Genomic DNA, 16,721 nt, shown 5'->3' with positions numbered 1-16,721 from the left:
GATATACAGGAGTGCAAAGAATATGAAGGCCCCGGAGGTTCGGGAGAACGTGTGAATATTTCTTGTCGGAAACCCTTATTGGGACAATTTGTGCGAATAAGCAAATCTAAAGCTGGACCTTTGCAACTCTGCGAAGTTGGAATTTATCGCTGATTTGATTTTGCAGCAGACCAATTCAGACAAACTGGATTTTGTAACATTGTTTGAAAATTTCTTACCTTTATTATTTTGTTCGTCGTTACTCATACACTCAGTAAGATCGATATTGCTGACAGACTTAACAACTGAAATGCTCTGTAACTTCATGACAGTGGGTTTTGGTCATAGTTTATCAACAATTAGTTATATGAGACAGACGGCTTTTAATTAAGAAATAATAAATCTGTTCCTATATTTTATCAATTAATAAAATATGGGCAGGAGTTTGGATGCGTAATAATTAAATCACGAGTGCGTAGCACGAGTGATTTAATTATTCGCATCCAAACGACTGCCCATGTTTTATTAATTGATAAAATTATTGGAACATATTTATTATTTCGATTCTAACAACGCAAATAATTCGCATTTTACGGTACTACATTTTCAGCGTTATACGTCATTCGGGTCATATGCTGTTACAATTTACCCCCTATGGTTAGAAAGTGTTACATAGCCAGTGGAACGTATAGATATTTGTTTCTTTTTTATTAGAATTTTGAGAAGTATTCATAAATTAGTAATCTAACAGCTCGCAAACTAATTATGAACAGAATCATCAAATAGGCGAGTTGTCCCTGTGTTACGAGTGACGAGCTTAACTTTTATATGACGTCACATCATTATGACGTCATACTTTATGTCATACATTTATGACGTCACCGCTGAAACATAATTGAGCTAATTGAATTCGCTCGTAGAGATGAGAACGTGTTTTACGGACCTACACATAAGTCAGTATGACTTTTTATTATATTTATGTTTTTAAAATGCTGTTTTCAACCGTTTGGCCCTGAAATAATTCGTATGTAATGGAACTGAAGTAGAATCTGTTATGTTACAATCATAGGGGGGTGAAATGTAACAGCCAACCATATTTTATCGTAGATTCATGTATAGGCGATTTCGCTATATGTTTATATAGCAATAGCTGCGGATCGTGTTAGAATTAACATTCTAATATGCTTGTTTCTGTTGAATCATGCGTACGCTAAAATGACGTCACGTTAACGTATGATGACGTCAATATTTTTGTTGCGACCAAGAAAGAACCCTAGTATATTTTATTTTTAGATTAAGGGCCTATCAGAATCGAAATAATGTATAGCATAATCATGTTTTACTTAAATTATTATTCTCAGATTGGTTATATTTCGCCAGAATAATTCCGCGGACGAATAACCTCTTTTCGTACATTAATAACGTTAAATCACGGGTTTTCTATACATTATTTCTTAAGTAGTGTTTTTACGATTTATTAATATCTATTACATAGCTATTGAATATGCTATAAAATGCATCCCCTTTGTTTTATTATTGGTTTTATTCTCTATTTCGATTTGATCATTAAGTTTATCATTCATTTATATGTCCAAAGTGTTCTGTTACAATAAAATGTTTATATCTGAAAGAACAAAGTTGGAGTCTAGATTTTGTAGAGAAAATCAGACACGGCATATGATGCCATGAATTCGCTTCTGTAAATGTGATAGTAAAAAGTTCAATGCCACGATGGTTGCTGGGTACATAAAAATTGTTCATATATACCGTGGTTCTGATTTGCCAGAAGGTCTCAGTTAGGTAACCACCTGTCCTACTGGGGGCCTCCGTGGCCGAGGTGTTTAGATTGGTGACTTCAAATCACTTGCCACTCACCGATGTGGGTTCGAGCCTCACTCGGAGCGATGAATTTTTCATGTAAGGAAGCCATCCATCTGGCTTACGGAAAGGCGGTGGTTCTACCTAGTAGGTGCCCACCCGTGATGAAATATTGCACGCAGGGTCACTAGGTGTTTTCCTCTACCATCAAAGCTAGAAAGTCGCCATGTCGGTGCGACGTTAAACCAAACAAAAACAAAACAAAAACCTGTCCTACTGGAGGCGGTGGCTAGTACATAAGAATTTCAACAAAGTGGTGAATTGTTTTTAATTATATCATCAACACTCCGTTTTCTTTGCAGTATCACGTAGGTGTCACTATCAGGGTCTCTGGAACTAAGGTATTATCTTCAGCGAATATGGCTGTTTTGCACTGGACCTGTTTGTTTTGATAAGGATGTCACACTGATGACGCTTCTTCAAGGAGAATTCAAAGTGTGTTGTATATTGATTGATTTGTAAATAAAGCACACGTCAACAAAAGCCTAAAAACAGACTTAGACCACGACTGTTCTTTTCCGTACTACTGAGGTGACAGCGGCCTCAGTTTATAAGTTTGTTCCTCGAAGTGTCACATGACGTTAGAGTGAAGGATATATTCTGTCACGTTAGAACACACTGGAAATAGACATGCCTAAAGTTGACTGTTGTATTTTTCACTCGTTTTTAACCTGAACAACCTTGGTTATAATCAATATATTAGATTATATTAATTAATCAGATGCTTTGGGACTCCATCTAAGTTCAAGAGGGTGCCTTTTCTACATTCGTGTCATCAATTTGTACATGTAAACATAATGTGCAGGTATCATTTACGTAGTATGCAAATCTCACTATTCCATATTTTTCAGATTTTTAAGGCAAGTTGGAAACGATCTAAAATAGCTAACTAATAACATATGACCTTGTGATAGGTTTCAATCGTTTTTTAATGATTTAAAACATTATATAAAACTGAAGTAAAAAACATTCAGGTATGAATACATGTGTAATTTTTGCGGCCATTTTGACTCGTAACCTCAGGGGACCCTTTATACTTCTTAAATTATATGAAACCTCTCTGGGTGTTTAACCAGAAAGCTTGTTTACTCGTGAAACTAAAAATATTTTAACAGCAATTACGTTGGTCAACATTATCCTTTCAACGTTAAACAAAATATTAGGACTCTAGGTTGAGAGAAGGATATTTAATTTAAAATAAAAATGGAAGGAAAATCTTAAACAGTCGTAAACATTAGTTTTAAGGTGATTGACTCGTAGTGATAAATTGTTTATTCTCCGTATGCGAATCCGGTATCTTCCGGTTTTTACGAAAAGTCGTAATTCAACATTCTGAATTCCGAGTTGCATGACGACAGTCATGCATAAATTAGGTGTTAGTGTTATTACGGATTCACTACTTTAAAGGCATTTGAGGATATTTTGTAAAATACCTTGCACATTCTATGTCATTTCAACTTTTTACATTCCACGTGTTTTACCTCTTGAATCAGAGAATACTTAACAGAAGATCGAACGATCGATCTTCATTATATATGAACCATTATTTTCAAAATCAAGAATAAATACCGTGAAACCCACTCAACTTTTTATTTTGTTTTGTTCCGTTTTGATTTTGTTTTATTTTGGTATGTGAAGAGATAACTGTTCTTTTGTCTTAAGAAAATGGTTCCGATCCTACATTGATTATCATTTCTAAAGTTTCCAATTTGCTTTACGTCAGTAAGGGAATACCTAGCTGTCAGACTAGACCTTTTTATCTTTCTATTGTTCTTCTAAAAGCGCCTTTTTATAGCTTTGCATCGATATATTTTTAAAAGTTCCAGCTCATGAAAGTTTCAATTTGTTTTGACAACCATTCATTTCAAAATTTGCAAATACTAAATACAGAAACGACAATAAAGTATACTGAAGCATTTGTTCTTAACGGAATAATGATTTCGTTGAAATCGGTAATGAAACGAGGAGATAAAAGCTCCGTATTGTTTCAGTGTCATAACACAGGAAAAAAAAACATTTTTTACGGTCGACCATTCAACATTTTATACAAGTCAGTCTGTAGAAATATCTTTAGGCAAGAAAAAACCTACACAACACAACAAAGCAGAATAATAGCACACTCAGTTGGATTAAGTCCGTTCATGACAGGTAATCCATAGCAGGCAAACATTGGTACAGTCACCTCAAAACTTCATCAGATAATTTTGGAAGTCAATTGTTTTGTCCTTCCGGAAACGAAAAGTTTAACAGATCAAACCTCATTACTCAAGGTACAAGATAAAAAAAAAAATCCAAAGGATACAATACAAACAAGTTTCATGACGGAAAATGTTTCAGTTTATAGATTAAAAACCGATTGTCCCTTAAAACAACATAGTTCCTGTGTTATAAATCGAAGTTAAATATTGAAATTTATTTTAAGTGCATGTCTAGACAGCAAGTTGATTTTCAAACGCACCATTGTTCTCTTTTAAAGCACTTTTTATCACGGATATTAGTTTCCTTGTAAACGCTGACAGCATTGCACTCAATTTCTAAGTTACATAATGATTGGATAATGAGATTTGCTCAGAGTGTCTATAACATTCTAAACTATCAGCCAATGATGTCTCCTAAATTTGCTTGACTATATAAATAGCATTTCGTTAAATAGTGTTTAATTCATTGGTTCTCTGTTAAAGTTGTTATATCATCTGACGTCACTCTATATTTATCTAATATATACAGTTTGCAATTTTCGATTTATTTGAAGTGGGGTCTATTTCAGTATTCGGCACGAAATGTTCTTTCGTTTATGTTTAGTCTGGTTACTTACAGAGTTTTCAAACAGTGAAAATTGGACACCTGGAATTATAAATGTTCATACAGATGTAACGCAAATTTCTGGACACACAAATCAAACATTGATTTACAAAACCGTTCCCGGGATATCCATGCCAGAGTGTGTTTCTGAATGTTTCAGCGGCGCGTCTTTTTATTTTATAAAGCATAATTATACCTGCCATTGTAACTCGTTTATTGATGATGATGGTAGTACATCAAAAACTGGAAGTGGAATTATGTATGGATATGTATTGGAAGGCTTCAAGGTAATGTGTTTACAGTATATTTATTTTAATGCGATATTTCTGTCATATTATTTATTATACCCAAGACATTACCAAATCAGTTTGTATTCAGATTCAGATAATTAATGCCTGTTAGATTTTCACATACGTACATATTAAAATGAAGCAAAACAAAACTTAAAAGAAACAAACCAATTTTCAATAAGTATCTGGCTGTGTATCTGTAACAGCTTGATAAAGAACGAAGACATCATCAATAGACATCAACCTATCCTTAAGCTAAGTCGACCACGAAGTTTCGCAGACTAATAAAATGTCATATGTGTGTCACATTAAATTTTTGATTGTCAGCCTTGCATGGTCAGGAAGATCGGATTCTGATTCCGTTTTAATGTCTAATGAATACGTGTATGTACGTGTGTGTTCGGGTTTAACGTCTTTCTCAACAATTTTCAGTCATATAAACGACGGTGTCTGCTTTTTGCAGTGAGCACAATGCCAAACTTTATAGTGCTGTTTCACTGTAATATCACGCCGTAGACACGTGACATAATACATTATACTAACTCCAGGCTAAAAAGCCCTAGCATTATCCTCTTAATGATGAACGCCAAGCGAGGAAGCTATTAGTACCATTTTTACGTCTTTGGTATGATGCGGCCAGGGATCGTACCTACGACCTCCCGCACTCAATGCGGGCTCTTTACCACTAGGCTACTGAGGCAGTTCCTGATTATCGAGACCTAGCGTAAACGACTCATTGATCCAAACATTAAAAGAAATAGCACTGCGACCCGCCTAAATTTGAAAATTCGCACGTACATGTAACTTCAACGGTTTCGAGTCTTATTATATGGACTTAATAACAGTTTTGGTACAATGACGACGTTTTCTTCATGTACGATAGTGATATAGCTTATTTCAAATTGTTGCATTCAAATCTAAACATGGCGTTGTAGTACTACGTGAATTTTGATTTCTGCATGTTAAGCTTCCTTTGTTCGATTGCCAAAATGATTGTTTCAAAAGTTTCCTATAGATGAATAACGATAAAACTTGTTTGATATATTGAATGAAATAATGAATAATAATTAATAATTGGTGTTTTTAATACCGCTAGGTGTGAAGAACTAATAAAAAGTAATCCTGTACAACACAACATTTTTGACAAATTTTTTGTCAACCACCATTCTGCTAATTTAATAAACTTTAGAATAATTGTATGGTATGTTTAATTGTTTATGCATGTATGTGACTTTTCAAACCAAAAAAAGGCTGTAAAAAGGACAATTAATTGATATACACCAAAAAACAGTATTTAATATCAATGCTATGTGCGTGCTACCTACAACAGATTTACTGTTTTTTAAACTTTAATATCTCTGTTACAACTAGCGTTCTAATATGTAAGAGTTATCTAGAATGACTCACATAATTGTCATACATTAAAATACTTAATCAGAAATTACAATGTTTTCTCTTCATTTCTCGAACTCTGTAATGTATAAAGTAGCTTTATTGTTAGTAAGAGCTATTCTTTCTTGAAATATTAATCCGCTATTATGTACGATGATTTTCCTCTTAGAAAATGCGGACATAGAATAAACTATACATTTCATTTTTAATTCAGTTAGAACTGATAAGTAATTTCTTTTCTCATTTATGATTTCTTGCCAGCCGCTTGCAAAAGTCTGATTTAATAAGTTAGAGTCTTCAAAATCATTCTTCAGTATTTAGAACAAAAAGAAGTTTCAAACAAGCACTTGCAGTTGTATAATATTTTTCAAAATTTACACACTACGTCTCGATATAGAATAGCTTATTCTGATTACGGTATTGATAGATTATATTTATATCTATAGACGTTCACCTTCCAAAATTTCAAGAAACTTCATGTTCTTCCCGAAGAAAAAGATTGTCTTGCACTGTTTGAAAAGGGTTATATCCAAGACGGTGTCTATATTATTCAACCAGCCGGCGGGACAAGTGTAGAGGCATGGTGTGATATGACAAATGGTGGATGGACTGTCGTGCAACGCCGCCAAGACGGAACAGAAAACTTTTATAGGACATGGCAAGATTACGTTGAAGGATTCGGAAATAGAACTGGTGAGTATTGGCTCGGACTTGAAAATATCTACGCATTAACCCGGGTCCAGAGTTCTTTGAGATTTGAAATGGAGACGTTTGGAGATATATTACCTACGTCTGCCTACGCAGTGTATAATACATTTTGGATAGATGACGAAAGCTCGAATTTTCAACTTCACACGAGTGGCTTCTCAGGAGACTGTGGTGATAGCTTTACTGTTCAGAATGGTTACCTGTTCACTACCATAGATCGGGACAATGATGTATACAATGACAAGAATTGCGCAGTAGAATTCGGGGGAGCATGGTGGCATAAAGCATGTCATCAAAGTAACTTAAATGGACGTTACTATGCTGGAAATCATTCCTCTTTCGGTGATGGCATTAACTGGGACACTTGTTGGGGATATAATTACTCTGTCAAAAAAGCAATGATGAAAGTGAAAAGGAATTAAAACAGCTTGAAATTCGTAGTTAATCCAAACTTATATAATGTTAGTAAAAAAACGAACCAAAATTTTAGACAGTATTCCTTTATGATTACCTATCATCTATAATTGTTTCTATATATTTTGAGATGTTGGCATTCCGAAACATTTTAGATTGAAGTTTAGCACGCAATAAAAAAATGTAGCAGTCGGATTTAATTGAACTGCCTACACATGATAGGTTAAGACATTTGCAACAGCTTTCACGCCCCGTTCCACAGACTTCTGAATCAGCGAATATTCTATCAAAGTGAAACTGAATTCCAAAGGAACAGATATATATACCTACACTGAGTCCACAGATGTGAATATTCTTACAGTCGCTAGTCCCTGTTACCTTGACTCTGGATTATAGTCTTTGGCACAGTTATTGACCCAGACTCCTTTGCCCTTTAGTTCGAAACTGACCTATATAATTATACCATGCATATAGGCTTTGCAGTCTCTGTTTAGTAAAAAGGTAATATATATGTATATCAAAGTTATAACAACGGTCATATATGAAATATTGAAATCTAAATCTCGTAGTATAACAAGTATAAAGAACGATTTTAATTAAACTTTAACCACAGCCTGATAACGAAACACCAAGTATGGAGAGAATAACGGACAAAACGCAACAGATAACGATAAGTGGACAAAAAATATCCCAACAAGTTTGAGAAAAGTCTTAAGCATTACATTAGAACGAGGTGCAAAAAATCAGCTTAACAGCAATAGCCTTGTGCAGTAAAGAATTGTCTAAAGTTACAGTGAAAAACATTGGTTGTAGAAAATAGTGATTTAAGCACAACTGACATCAAACAAACTTCCGCAAAGTTTGACTTTACCTGCTGTAACTTGACACTAGCTTAGAGCTATTGACTAAAATCGAGTGCACATAGAATTATTCTAGTATATATGACAGGGCAGTGGTGATTATGAGAGGTAAAGTGTTTATGTGTAAAGAATCAATAAAAGACCCTTAAAGTGCTGAGGAAAGAAAAATGAATCCCCGAGAAAACAGCAGATCATTAGTAGATAATATTGGAAACTAAATCAAATAATATTCCGTTTTCAGTTAGTTCCAGATGGTTGCACTAGCTGTCATATCAAGGATCAGTTCTTTGGAATAACTAATGACACAGTGTATTTTGACCTTTGGTCTATATTCTGCAGTATTATATGAAATATATAGTTTTAGTAATTATGTTTTACTGTGATAGTAAATGGCATTTAGTTTTCAAGTTACATGAAAACTTTACATGTAAGTGTATTTTGTTTAATATTTGCTTTTTTTTTTGTTAGCGTTTAGTTTATTACGGCTCTTAAACAGTTCCTAAAAATCAAAATACCCTTTTGCGCGCCAAAGTTTGAAGCCAAGAGATTAATATACTTGTTATAGTAATAAATTCTATAGTTTGGTAGCCTAAACTTAATTCAAACTTTAAAATGAATTGTTGTTCAAGTCCTTTTTTATTACACCATCCCACCGAATTGAATAAAATTTAACAAAATATATCCAAACCGATGATTTAAAAAATAAAATAAAATTATCAATCTGTAAATAGTAGCAATACTTTTCATATCAGCTTCTTGATTTCTTAGTTTTGTCAGACTACTTAGTTTATGCATATTTAAGATTTGTTAATACAGGAGATAGAGGAAGGGTCCACATAGAGCACCAGACTGAACTTGAAATTACAGTTTCTGATGTATGTGCCTGCGTGCGTATGTGTGTTATTGACAACCTTTCGCTGAAAATGATAATACAAAATCGGAACTCTTAAGTACTTCATAGTATAGCTTTTGTAACGTCATGACGTATTTCCTTTCTACGGACGTAATTTCGACGAGCTTTGTTTAAATGCGCTACTGCAAGAAGAAAAGTACTGTAAGCAAGTCAGTTTGATATGTTTACTATTATTTTTTTATATTACATGCACGCAAAGAAAAGGTTTTTACCTTCTACCAACGCCAGATATACTCGCAGCAATAAACAATATATAGATTAATAGCGTAGAACTCTATCAATGTTGGTAAGATTGATACGTATGGACGACACAGATCTATAAATTAGGCTTATTTTCGGTCCAAACAGGAGGGATATTTCTTTGTGCGTATGCAGTTTCAAAATTATTAAAACTACTTACATACAAAGTGTACCTTGCCTTAATCATTTGTCTTACCAATGAGCGCTTTTCCGAAGAACTAAGTGGCTCTAGTTTGTACTAGTTTTCTCACGTAATCTATTCAAAAGTTGTACATGTGGAAAGTAGTGAAGTCTGTGGCTTCATGTTCCCTGCAAAGTCAAATACTTGGAAGAGTTCTTTTCATTGTATCAGCAATAACAGTGCCGAAATAAATCTCTTTGTAGCTCTGATCAAGACGAAAATGAAAATTATAATACGATACATATGCAATTAATGGTTAAAGTACACAGAAAACGTTGTCTGTATTTGAGCCGTGCCATGGGAAAACCAACATAGTGGGTTTGCGACCAGCATGGATCCAGACCAGCCTGCGCATCCGCGCAGTCTGGTCAGGATCCATGCTGTTCGCTAACAGTTTCTCCAATTCCAATAGGCTTTAAAAGCGAACAGCGTAGATCCTGACCAGACTGCGCGGATGCGCAGGCTGGTCTGGATCCATGCTGGTCGCAAACCCACTATGTTGATTTTCTCATGGCACGGCTCATTTCATCTGTTAGGGTACGTATGAATACGTATGTATGATAAATCCTATTTATTTATTGTTATTGTTATGTGTTCTAAAAACCTAGGTAGTCAGTCATCTTTTATCAGCGTGTGCAGCCAATTTAGTAAATTGTGACTAACTTATAATTATCTCTAATGCTTATTTAAAGAACTGTATATAACATAAATCGGATAATGAATGAGCTGTGTTTTTGTTTCGGCTACTTGACACAAAAAGGCCATATATCGCCATAAATGAGGTAATAGCTTCATATCGGCCTGATGTTTAATTTCCTCATTGTAATAAAACTCTGTTGTTTGTTTTCATTCGTATCACGAAAATTCGACATTGAAATTGTAGTTAGATATTCTATGTCTTATGACACATGGTACATGGTATTCCTTTTTGACATCTGGACTAAATGATTTAGTCCTTAAAAATGTTGCTGTTTGTTCCAAAGATTGTTGCAATATCTATTAAATCTATATTGCAACTTCAATTCTGGATTTACTTTCAATATCATATTGTTATGATGTAAATATGCAATGTACGTATCAAAATAATACTAATTAAAACAAATTCAATTTTTCATATTGAACACAGTATGTTTATTCATGCTGTATTAAAGTCAAACAGGCAATGGTTAGGTCTGATGAATTCCAATACTCAGTATTAAAGATGACCTGAGATATCAACCATAAGCGTTAATTCAAGCAAGGTTGACAACATATTGGTAGAAAACCGATCATCTACATGTTAGATATATGGATTCTCAAGTTCACAGTGGTCTGGTACAAGTGACGGAAGTCACTACAGACCTACAGACCTTTCGCTAGCCTGGGGACATCCTCCACCATCTATCTATTTATTTATTTATTTATTTTGTTAGGTTTAACGTCGCACCGACACAATCCACCAACAAAGCTAGAAAGTCGCAAAAAAAATTTGTGCAGAAGCTTGGCCGCCTGGGTGTAATGTATTTAAGTCCTTTCACTGTTTTATGTCCTTTAAAACGTAAACTTTCGGGTATAAATCATCTGCAATTGATTCATACTATTATCAATTTGTAAATCATACTTTGATAAATTTGTCATATGTTGAGCCATTTCAAAAACATGTGTTAATGGTTGGCCAAACATTGTTGTGAATGTTTGTAGCAATAATATTTATAACGAAAGAAACATAAACCTGTTACGTATAGGTTCAAACATGTTACTTTAAAAATCAGTCATGCGTGAAAACGGAGTAAGAAGTTCGGGGTTTATATCACGATTTCTGGCCTGAGATAAATTTGTTGTGATTTATAAGGTCAATGATGATGAAAATCCCTTCTGTATTAGCCTATTTTCACCTATCATGCGGTACTAAGGAAATATAAATGAATAAAGAAAGGAAAAACAAGATTATATTGCTTTTATTATGTCTCCCATCACACAGTGGTGTAGGAGACATATTGATTTACTTCAATTTGTCTGTGTGTGTGTCTGTCAAAAAGTTTGTCCGCACTCTAAGTCGAACATTTCTCGTCCGATTTTCACCAAACTTAAATAAAATGTGTTTGACTATAAGACCTCGGCCAAGTTTGATAACTAGCCAAATCGGTTCAGGCATTTTTGGAGTTATGGCCCTAGAAATACCAAAAATCGGCCTTTTTACTCTTGTCCGCACTCTAAGTCGAACATTTGTCATCCGTTCTTCACTAAACTTAAACAAAATGTGTTTGACCATGAGACCTTGGCCAAGCTCGATAACTAGCCAAATCGGTCCAGGCATTTGTGAGTTACGGCCCTTGAATTACCTTAAAATCTGCCTTTTTACTCTTGTCCGCATTCTGAGTCAAACTTTTCTCATTCGATCTTCACCAAACTTGAACAAAATGTGTTTGACCGTAAGACCTCGGCCGAGTTCGATAACTAGCCGAATCGGTCCAAGTATTTTGGAGTTACGGCCCTTGAATTACCGAAAAATCAGCCCTTTTACTCTTGTCCGCTCTCTTAGTCGAACATTTCTCATCCGATCTTCACCAAACTTGAACAAAATGTGTTTGACCATAAGATCTTAGCCAAGTTTGATAACTAGCCAAATCCGCCCAGGCATTTTTGAATTATGGTCCTTAAATAACTGATTTGATCCACTCGTCCAGACCATCTAATTGGATCCACTCGTCTAAACCATCTAGAGAAACTAGACATTTTTCATAGGGACAGTTGTGGGAGACATGCGCTTTTCTCAAAAGCATCTCTAGTTTCCTATGGATTTCGTAGACTTTTATTTCCAATATTATTTCAAACAGAAAATCATTTTTCTAGTCCTTGTTTATTTTAAACCAATCATGTTTCCGGTGCATGTGACCTTCACTTTTACCAAGGTAGTTAATTCTAATTTCGCGGTTCTTGGTAATTAAAAGCGCTTCCTATCGGACCCCGATATTTTAAAAAAATAATTTCATGAGTAAGACATTTACATTTACTGCAATGTAAATTTAAACAATAAACATAGGGTGGGAAACGTAATCAGCTTTCAAAGAAGGTCAAATTTGTTTCCAGTAGTTACCGCTGCAAATTGTTGTTCTCGCAAAAATCAAAAAGCGCGAGACCAGATGTAACGCGAAAATAGCAGCAAGAGATAACAGTCGGTCCTAAAAGTATTTTTGTTTTTGAAGTATAAAGACATTGGCAATGTCTGCATTCCATCTCAACGGAGATCGGGTAGGTTTAACGACAAAAAAGGAAGAAATTTCGAAGTACCACGTTCTTGAGGGTTGATTGCAATACATCTTCTGAAGTTTAATTCGAAAAAGCATGTATTTTGTAAAGTATTTCAAAGTAATCGAATTTTTTGTTTGGCTCATTGTCAAAACAGATAACGAAACGGCCTTAAAGAGAGGTCTTTGCTATTCACTTTAAAATCAGTATTAGTACGCACGGGTATAGGATTATCTTGATCTTGAATACTTCAGTAGGCAACGATAAATACACTAAAACATTTAAATAAAAATATGGCGTTGATTTGAAAAGTAAATCAGACGGAATTCCCTATTTCATCGTATTGTGTGACATTTCATGACTCATTTTTTTGTAGTGGGAATCTTATGAGGCCTCCAGTTCTGTGAGTAAACCTAAGTTGCCTCACATCTTATATATATATAATATACATTACTGTAGCTTTCTTAGAAAATGTGAATCAAAACCTAAGCTAGAATTGGACTTATTTCGAACTATGTTGGTACGATTTAAAGACACATCTGACAATTTTCTGTATGTATATAAGCAAACATTTTCCTACCGACACAATTTCTTTAAACTTTGTATACTGACTAAATATCAAGTTTAAAACGGAAATATGTATTAAAAATCATAGGTATATTAAATTCATACGTACCGGTGTCTGATCTTGTATTATCTGCCCTTGAAAATAAGAAAATACTGAAAAATCAAATTTTTAAGGGCAGATAATTCAAGTTTAAGGCAATGAAACTGCATTTTTGTTTATAATTCTGCTTTAGTCATCATTTGCATTCTGTATACAAAGTTTAAAGAAATTCGTTCCATGGAAAAGACCAGGACTTTGAGGTATCATTTTTTCATGTTCATAAGCAAGGACATTTGCCACAGTGTCTATATTGACATGTGGCAACATTTCCTTACGGACAGAATTTCTTCTTTAAAATGTGTTTACTGACAAAGAATCAAACAAGAGGGCCAAAATGGCCCTATATCGCTCACCTGTTATCATTGCACTTAAGGAAAAGAAGGTCAAAAAATCATAATCAAAAGAATTATAAGAAAATATAGTTGAAACTTTCTTAAAGTTACTTCAAATAAAATTATTTTCAAATCAGGCCAGTAGGTTCATGTCCGAAGGATTTCATCAGAGGAGGATAGGAGCAAAATTTTGACTGATGAAGCCCAAAGGACAGGAACAACAAACGGAAGAAATAAAAAATAAATCTAAGTCCTCAGAAAAAATATCTAAGTCCAAAGGACAGGAACAACAAAGGGAAGAATTTAACCAAAAAGAAAAGAAAATCTTACAAGGTACAGATATGTCAAAATACACCTAAAATTGGAGGTACCATCCATGTTGTACCACAGAAAAGTGGTCTCGGTTTTTCCCTATGGCCAATAATAAAAAGTTACTAAATAAGCTATTTATAGGAACATAAAAGGGAAGTAATTGAAAAAAATATTGTAAGTCAACAAAAGAAGGATCTGCCAAATAAAAACAAGAGCACTGCAATCGACGCAAATGCAGAGCAATATACACACAAAACAAAGTCATATGACTTTTGACCCCTAAGTGTGGCCTTGACCTTGAAGTGAGCCATCCAAAATATGTGCTCTGCACGTCATTTCGATGAGGTGAACATTTGTGTCAGATTTCTTTGAAATCCTTCAAGGGGTTCAAGAGTTACAGAGTAGAAGGCAAATTGCTAACCAACAGACATACAGACAGACGGACACCGAGGCGATAACATAATATGTCCCTTCGTATAAAAGGAATTGAGATCTTATAGTGATACAAGTTGTGTGCAAGTTTGGTTAAAATCAAATCATAAATGGAGCTGCTATTGTGCAGACAAGGTCAAAATAGCTAATTTTGGCCCTTTCAGGGGACATAACTCTGGAACCAATAATGGGATCTGGCCGGTTCAAGAAAGGAACCAAGACCTTATTGTGACACAAGTTTTGTGCAAGTTTGATTAAATTCAAATCATAAATGAAGCTGCTATTGTGCAGACAAGGTCAAAACAGCTAATTCTGGCCCTATCAGGGGCCATAACTCTGGAACCTATAACGGAATCTGACCAGTTCAAGAAATGGACCAAGGTCTTATGGTGATACAAGTTGTGTGCAAGTTTGGTTAAAATTAAATCATAAATGAAGCTGCTTTTGTGCAGACGAGGTCAAAAAAGCTAATTTTTGCCCTTTCAGGGGCCGTAACTATAGACCCGTTATGGGATCTGGTCGGTTCAAGAAAGGAACCAAGATCTTATGGTGACACAAGTTTTGTGCAAGTTTGATTAAAATCAAATTATAAATGAAGCTGCTATCGTGCAGACAAGGTCAAAATAGCTAATTTCGGCCCTATCAAGGGCCATAACTCTGGAACCTTTATCTGAATCTGGCCAGTTCAAGAAACGATCCAAGGTCTTATAATGATACAAGCTGTGTGCAAGTTTGGTTAAAATCAAATCAAAAATGAAGCTGCTATTGTGCAGACAAGGTCAAAAAAGCTAACTTTGGCCCTTTCAGGAGCCGTAACTCTGGAACCCGTTAAGGGATCTGGTCAGTTCAAGAAAAGAATCAAGATCTTATGGTGGCTCAAGTTTTGTGCAAGTTTGATTAAAATCAAATCATAAATGAAGCTGCTTTGTGCAGACAAGGTCAAAAAAGCTAATTTTGGCCCTTTCAGGGGCCATAACTCTAGAACCCATTAAGGAATATGGCCGGTTCAAAAAAGGAACCGAGATCTTATGGTGACAAAAGTTTTCTGCAAGTTTGATTAAATTCAAATCATAAATGAAGCTGGTAGTGCAGAAAATGTCAAAAATGCTAATTTTGGCCCTTTTAGGGGCCATAACTCTGGAACCTATAATGGGATCTGGCCAGTTCAAGAAAGGAACCAAGATCTTATGGTGATACAAGTTGTGTGCAAGTTTGATTAAAATAAAATCATAAATGAAACCACTATCGCCCAGACAAGAAATTGTTGACGTACAAAAATAGCAAATTCTGGCCCTTTTAAGGGGCAGTAACTCTAGAACCCATGATGGAATCTGGCCAGTTTTCGAAAGGAACTGAGATATCATACCAATACAAGTTTTTTACAAGTTTGATCAAAATGGCTTGCAAAATGTGGTCTCTATCTTGTTCACAAGAAATTGCGGACGGACGGGCGGACGACGGACGACGGACGAAGGGTGATCACAAAAGCTCACCCTGTCACTATGTGACAGGTGAGCTAATACAAACCAGAAATATAAAATAAAGCAAATTATAGGTGCCTAGCCTTGGTCATGAATTGTCTGCCCTTGTCTCGAAAATTACTGAAAAATCTATTTTCAAGGGCAGTTAATTCAAGATCAAGAACCGGTACCTATGATTTGTTAATAGATATTTCCTTTTTAAACTTGATTATCAGTCAGTACACAAAGTTTAAAGAAATTCTCACTGTAGGAAAATTTGTGCCTATCTACATATAGAAAACTGTCAGATGTGTCTTGAATATATAAAATGTTACAGCATAATTTCAATTCATAGCTGCTTTTTGACATAATGAGAACAAAACTTATATCAAAAGAACATTTTATTCGTATAATTTCATCCCAATTAGTGAGAAATTTACATATAGATATATTCTCAAATATGTCTTTTAGTTTGTATCATTTAGCCGTTAAACAGCTCTTTATATCTTCTACAGAAATAATTGTTTTAAAAATAATAAATAAATGCTTGCTTATAAAATCTATCAAATAAATGAATATAGTCGAAACTAGGTCTGTAAACAGGATGATGTGAAAATTTACTCTTTTAAACTT

General features: G+C 34.7%; 1 protein-coding gene across 1 annotated transcript; it reads left to right on the top strand.

The window, feature by feature from the left end:
* The first annotated feature begins 4,560 nt into the window (after nucleotides 1–4,560).
* On the top strand, nucleotides 4,561–9,948 carry LOC123535005 (microfibril-associated glycoprotein 4-like). Its single transcript, XM_045317515.2, has 2 exons — nucleotides 4,561–4,946; nucleotides 6,788–9,948. Exons 1-2 carry the CDS (start codon nucleotides 4,638–4,640, stop codon nucleotides 7,469–7,471), a joined length of 993 nt encoding a protein of 330 aa, XP_045173450.2. The 5' UTR covers nucleotides 4,561–4,637; the 3' UTR covers nucleotides 7,472–9,948.
* The last annotated feature ends 6,773 nt before the right edge of the window (nucleotides 9,949–16,721 follow it).

The sequence above is a fragment of the Mercenaria mercenaria genome, chromosome 12, assembly GCF_021730395.1.
Source record: "Mercenaria mercenaria strain notata chromosome 12, MADL_Memer_1, whole genome shotgun sequence".
Classification (NCBI taxonomy): Eukaryota; Metazoa; Mollusca; class Bivalvia; order Venerida; family Veneridae; genus Mercenaria; species Mercenaria mercenaria.
The sequence above is the reverse complement of the archived record's forward strand: the minus strand, read 5'-3'. Positions and strand labels throughout refer to the sequence as shown.

Excerpts from the sequence above, each read along its gene's own strand:
- LOC123535005 (XM_045317515.2), top strand. The coding sequence starts at position 4,638 with ATGTTCTTTCGTTTATGTTTAGTCTGGTTACTTACAGAGTTTTCAAAC. Across the intron at positions 4,947-6,787 it reads ATGTATTGGAAGGCTTCAAG|ACGTTCACCTTCCAAAATTT; the intron begins GTAATGTGTTTA and ends TTATATCTATAG.